This window comes from Agrilus planipennis, unplaced genomic scaffold (assembly GCF_000699045.2).
Source record: "Agrilus planipennis isolate EAB-ADULT unplaced genomic scaffold, Apla_2.0 scaffold143, whole genome shotgun sequence".
Taxonomy (NCBI): domain Eukaryota; kingdom Metazoa; phylum Arthropoda; class Insecta; order Coleoptera; family Buprestidae; genus Agrilus; species Agrilus planipennis.
The window spans coordinates 610467-617080 of NW_020438887.1; the positions used below are offsets into that span (position 1 = coordinate 610467).

General features: G+C 34.1%; 1 protein-coding gene across 4 annotated transcripts in view; it reads right to left on the bottom strand.

The window, feature by feature from the left end:
- Positions 1–6614, bottom strand: part of LOC108737422 (TBC1 domain family member 24) — a 94570-nt gene that overhangs the window by 24972 nt on the left and 62984 nt on the right. For 3 of the 4 annotated variants that reach the window (XM_025981701.1, XM_025981697.1, XM_025981700.1), the window contains exon 4: positions 1548–1694. In XM_025981701.1, coding sequence (XP_025837486.1) covers positions 1548–1694 — 147 coding nt within the window. The remainder of the gene's footprint in view (positions 1–1547; positions 1695–6614) is intronic. The other variant, XM_025981699.1, reaches the window with a different exon arrangement.

The window sequence follows — 6614 nt, forward strand, 5'->3', positions numbered from 1 at the left end:
AAAAAAAGAGAATGTAGAAACGGGGAAAGTTTACGTAAATATTTATGTCCAAGAAATATCCGTTTCTACTAATTGCTCCTAATAATAAATAACCCGACTAGAATTTATAAGGGGCATGCCCCATGTAGCGTGCGGGCCTCATGTGACTTATGAGGGGAATGCCGATATAGGGATTTACCTGTAGATTCTTCATGAAAATTCCACAAAAAAAAAGTGGTGATACCAAAATGAGGATTGCCTTACGAGTTTTTCATATAGGACTTTAGGGGCTAACTTAACACATGTATAAACTTACATTAAATCTACCTTAATGGGGGCTCGATGAGACAAATCCGTTTGAAAATACTCTCGGTAAAATGAAAAAACTTATAAAAAATGGTAACAACCACCTTGCCCAATTATGTCGTCGTTTCAATGAAATCTTTTACATTTGCAACGAACCAACAAGTGTACTTCCTGATATTGTTATTATAAGACAAGTGAAACCAAACGCATTAAGTCGAACAACAGTAAAACGATTGCAATTTAAAGTATTATTGATTACAAAAGAGTTCAATAACACAATCTTACTTAAGAGCAAACATATTTTTACAAATAAGTGAAATATGTTTATATTCCTCCAAATGGAGATATAAATTGTATTGAAATTTGTGGAAAACTACTACGAAAAAGAAAATCCTTTTATACGTATCCATGCGATGCTAAATATTTAGAAATGTACCTATAGTTTCTGCAAACAATGAAAATATTACTACCTGTAAAATCATAGATGTTGATAAAAAAATGGTTTACCTTAATGTTAGTGACAAAAGTAAAGAAATAATATGTGTTATACCGTTGCTACATATGTAAATTAGTGGAAAACTACTACGAAAAAAAAATTCCTTTATACGTATCCATGCGATGCTAAATATATAGAAATGTATCTACAATTTCCGCAAACAATGAAAATATTGTTACCTGTAAAATCATAGATGTTGATAAAAAAATGGTTTATCTTAATGTTAGAGACAAAAGTAAAGAAATATTATATGTTATACCGTTGTTACATATGTAAAAGTGAACAGTTGCTCATTAGTAAAATATATTTCTCATTCAATTTTGTATTTTTTTCATTAATAATAAAGTTCATTTTTCCAAAAATTTTTAATGAGGTCACACGCGGCATTCCTGATGATACGTAAATGCGGCAAAGCGTTATATGCCCCTTCCTTGTCCTAGGGGGCTCACAAGGGGTAGTGATCTACCCACTTACTGACCCTACCTGCATCCCCTCAAAATTCTAATCGGTATGTAAAAAAATTACAATTTGTACCATTAAGGAATCAACTATAGTCTCACACTGGAAATAGATCTGGGCAAATCCAAAACGAAAATTTTCACGTAACAATAGATACTATAGTTAAACCATTAAAGAAGTTATTAATAAACTTCCGTAGACCAAAAAAACAATGAAACAATAAATGAAAAATTATGTTACGAAAACTCTTGAAAATATGGAAAATAAACTTGCGCGTCGTATTTGACAACTCCTGTTTATTACGAACCTTTATTCCTTCGTGAAAAAAGCAGTCCATCACTCGGACGAGATGAGGAAAGGGCAAACCGTCAAGGATCCACCATATCCAGTCCATGAACGTTCGTTCCACCCGAGACGTTGCGCAGTGCCTTTGCAGGTGGACAGCCGCGCTCTTCTGAAAAAAATGGTAATTAGTAACAAAACCGGGTCTTACTTATTACTCATTTTATTATTGAAAACCACGCAGAAAATGGAAATACAAACTCTGTATCATTATAACAATTAAATAGTCATATCGTCCAATTGAGTGAATTGACTGCGAGGAAAAGAACTTAATGTTAGGTACTTCAAACTGAACTAAAAAGACTCACTCGAAATATGCCAGTAGCAAAATCTCTAACGATATTGTTTCGATTATTATCAATATAAAGATAGGAGACGAAAAATTAGAAGAAGTGGCTGATTTTAGATACCTAGGAAGTCAGATAAGTCAGGATGGAAGGAGTAGTAGGGATATAAAGCAGAGGATAACGCAGGGTCGTGTCGCCTTTAATAAAAAGAAGTCACTTTTATGCTTGCAAACAGTTAATTTAGAAATTCGAAAAATGTTGTTAAAGGTGTATGTTTGAAGCACAGCGTTGTACGGGTGCGAAACAAGGACAGTGGGCGCGGCGAAAAGAAAAGGTTAGAAGCGTTCGAAATGTGGTGTTATAGGCGGATGATGAGGATATCGTGGGTAGAAACGATTAGAAATGAAGAGGTATTGGAAAGAATAGGAGAATAGAGGACTCTACGGAAGTCAATAAAAAATAGGCGAGATAGGTTGGTAGGACACCTTCTCAGGCATGAAGGTCTAGTCAGAGACATATTACAGGCAGAAGCAGGAGTTAGGAGGGGTAGAGGTAGACCTAGATTAGATTACTGTTCGCAAATAGTTAAGGATGTGGGCTGTTCTAGTTTTAGGGAAGTTTAGCTCAGGATAGGAAAGAGTGGAGGTACGTGTCCAACCACTGACGACCTTATGATGATGATTATCAAGGAATTGATTTGAAACCAAAAAAAGTTGGAAAAACCTTCAGCAAGTATTATGTCAGTAGTTTTTATGTGATGTGTGTACAAACTGATGCACATTCTTTTCGGTATTGTAAGAATAGTAGTTTGGGAGAGAAAGATCTAACAGACAAACTCTGAGGAATATTACTCAACTGCAATTAACTTATATATAATCTTATTTAAGTTCAGTTTTACTTTCAATTTTTGTCATGAGAGTGTATTATTTACGCTCTCGGGTGTTATTTATCATTTATAATAAATTATAGAATATAAAGTTGTTGAGAGTTTGAGTTTACGCTATCTCTTATTCATCAGATTAAAATTAATTCCAAAGCATAGGGTTATCGAGTAATTGAGTGCTTGGGATTATAAGATTGTATCTTTTGTCTCCTTAGGTCCTTGAAAAAAATATTATGAAAAAAGTATTATTTTTGAATGCGAGGATTGTGCCATGCCTACTACGTACACACGTAACGACGCCTCTGCACGCAATGATGCCCTTGTCTTGAGGGTGTATACGATTTCTAATGAAAAAGGAATTTTACTAATTATAAACATTATTTTGGACTTTGGACAAACAAATTTTAACAAAAACATATGTATATTTAGCTATCGTATATTATGCAAAAATAATGATTTACAAAGTGGGGTAAAAAATTATCTATTTATTGGCAGAGTTGAATATAAAAGGTGCCGACACTGATTAGATTCAACCGATGCATTAAATTAACACATAAGTACCGAATATAATTAATCAGTAAAAATTAAGCTCAAAATTGGCACACCAGCCAGATATGGAATTTAAAATAACAATTAATAAATAATACAATAATTAATAACAGCAATGACCTCAATTAGATTATTTAGGCTAAATAAACACTATAAAAAGTACACAACATTGAAAACCGATGTTAATAAATGCCTAAATTTTACTTTTAATAAAAGAAGAGACACGAATAACAACCGTGAAACAAATACTAATCATTGTTATTTGGCTTATTTAAACGGAATGAAGCTTTTGTTAAAGTTGTGATAAAACAATATAAAACAAACAATTTCATTAAAGTTGATTTTGGCATTGTCTGATTGATGAGTACTCATCGTCAAGCAGGGTAAGCATTAGCTAGAGGCCCGTGGCAATTGATCAATGTGATACATCAAACATGGTAGAAAATTATCACTTCTATTATCACGTAATTAATAAAGAAACTCTTTAATAGGTATAATAAAACTAGAGATGGGGCGGGAACCTAGTTTGGATCTGGCGGATTCGGCTGGGTAGCGGGTGACGTCGAGTACGAGGCACAGCTAATGCTGGGTATGCGGCCATCCGACATCCGGCAAGATCACTATCTGGTGAATCTTTATATAGAACTAATGCTTAACTAAAGCAACTAAAAATTAATTTTATATCAAATCTGACGACCTTTATCACAGGAATGCATATACCTAACGTGCGATTGAACAATGTTTTTCATAGTCATTTAATTTTATTTTCTCATAAACTTTTCGAGGAATTTAATAAAAGTGTATCACAAAGTTAATCTGCAATTTGAAGAGCGCCAGAGTCGGATGTTTGGGGGGTTGCTTTGCTTTTGATATTATAGCGAGCACGAGTGTGTTTGTTTGCGATTGGGCACACGTGTGCGTGAACGGCTTATCGATTCGCCGACTTTGTAAATGTCTGTGTCGTACCTGCGCTCTGGGAAAGCAGTTAAACAGTGCAATTAAAAAAGAAACTATCTGGATGTTTCCAGAAGGTTCCCGAAAGTAAAAAAAGAGTATTTAAAGGAAGAGACGATCGCCGAGAGGGGAAAAAATAAATTGACCGTTGCAGAAGTGAATCGGAAAATAAATTGACAGCGAAAGCAGTGAATAGTGATATATCAACAGTAGTGTAAATAAATAGAATAATTCATAACCAAAGTGTTTTTTAAGTTCGTCAATAATTAGTGTAAATAAATGGTTTTGTCGTTATCAGTATTAGAGGTTAATTTTGTTAAACCCGCGAACATTACAATATAATCTGATCAGATCTTGGAAAAAAGTAGTGGATCACTTGGTTGTACGCTATAGGGGTAGTATCTTAGGGCAACTCCATTAGGCGTTATATATGTAATTTTATAAAAATTGTCACACTTTATCATCTTTGATGATGACAATGGATGAAAAGTTACAAACTACCATTTTACGACGGGCTTCCGTATTATGTATCACAATCACACAACGATTCAGGTCAAGTGGGTCATATACTTGGTATTCATAGAAGAAAAACAAACTGTCTTGTTACTATGGGGATCTTGGGTTCATGACAACAAAACTTACTCGATTTCCATATTATTTGCGTATTTTTGTGTGAAGGAGGAAACAATGTCGGTCGCGTCGATTACATGAACGTATTTTTTTTTTATTGATCAATAATACTATAATCGGGTGAATAAAGTTCATTGATATTTATTTACAATGAACGATTAGTGATCTAAATTTACTAATACATACATTATTATATTATTCACAAGGTCACATTCGACGGCCAATGACCGTTTAATTACCTTTTGTTCGCGCTTATTTGTAAACGCGATTCTTACATTAAAAAGGTAGTAACAATTATTATCGCATTGTTGCGGTTAATTCATTAGCGATTACATTTTCTGTTTATTATGAAACAATAATTCATTTAAAATCGATACCCACGACGTGGGAGCGTTGTTGGAAATTTATTCTAAAAAAAAAATAAGGGACATGGTTATACGACTATGCCGCAATAATATTTTTTTCATTTATAATGAAAGTTTGTCGCCTTTGTTTGGACAGGGCGTACTTACACCCCTATTATACATTTTCTAAATTTCGAATTAAGATAAAGAATACTGTTTTATTATGCATATCGAAAAAAAAAATATAGCAATATACAGTGGAATTAGTTTATTATGACTCCGCCTATACTGACCAACCGTTTAATATGAAGTAATTGCAGTGTTAACTTTGGTTTTCGTATTGAATTCTCTATAGGAAAGTTTGGATATATTGACTCCGTTTAAAATGACATATCGTTTATTAAGACTGATCTCAAGAAAATATATCCGACTAAAGTGACCCAAATGATTAATAATAACATTTTCGCTCATTTTTCGGACCCTTCTTACGTATATTGATATTACAATTCATCGTTCCTATTCTTTTTCTGTTAATAAATACAGTGTACAAACTCCTTAAAATTACATTGTTTTCTATACAATATTACACTCTAAATAGCGTCACGCTCACTCTATTTAACGACAACAATGCGGCATTATAAATCATTATGCAGTACTTTCTAAGTTGCCGAAATAGATAAGAACTGCAGCTGTGTACGTTGATGAAGAAGACGACCCTGTCCCTCCACCAAGCATCAAACAAGCACTTGATGCAGCGAAACTATTAAAAAAATACTTTTTATGTGATCAGATTGATCCAGCAGATATGAGTAAGATACGTAACAAAATACAATGTATGAATAATAATGTTCCTGTGCCAAAATGTGTACTATATTGGTAAATGCATGTTATTATAGAATAGTAAAATAATATCTATTATTTCTCTCCATTTAACGACCACTCTTTATAACGCCGAAAAATGTTCAGTCCCTTAAGTGTCGTTATATAGAGTTTACACTGTATTTAAGGGGTCCAGTTAACGTTGACTAAATTTACTCACCGATTTCTTTATCCCCTTGACGTGTTTTCCACTTCGCGGTCTCCTTTGTCGTTGCATCCATCGTTCCAGTTGCAAGAAACAAAATATCTCCATGCCGACTACGAACATAATTCTTCGTTCTACCTGCTATGCCTGTGCCACCATGTCCCTCCATCATCCCCTACCTACACACATACACATTCCATTTCGTTTCGTGTCGTGTTCACCTCTGGTGCAGCCATTAGCAATAAATCGCGTCCATGATCTTTTGTACCGCGATCCATGGACCGTAACGTACATCTCAATCTTCGGTACATAATTAAAGGTTAGACCAACAACTCCTTTTTCTGGTGAATGTGTCTTTACG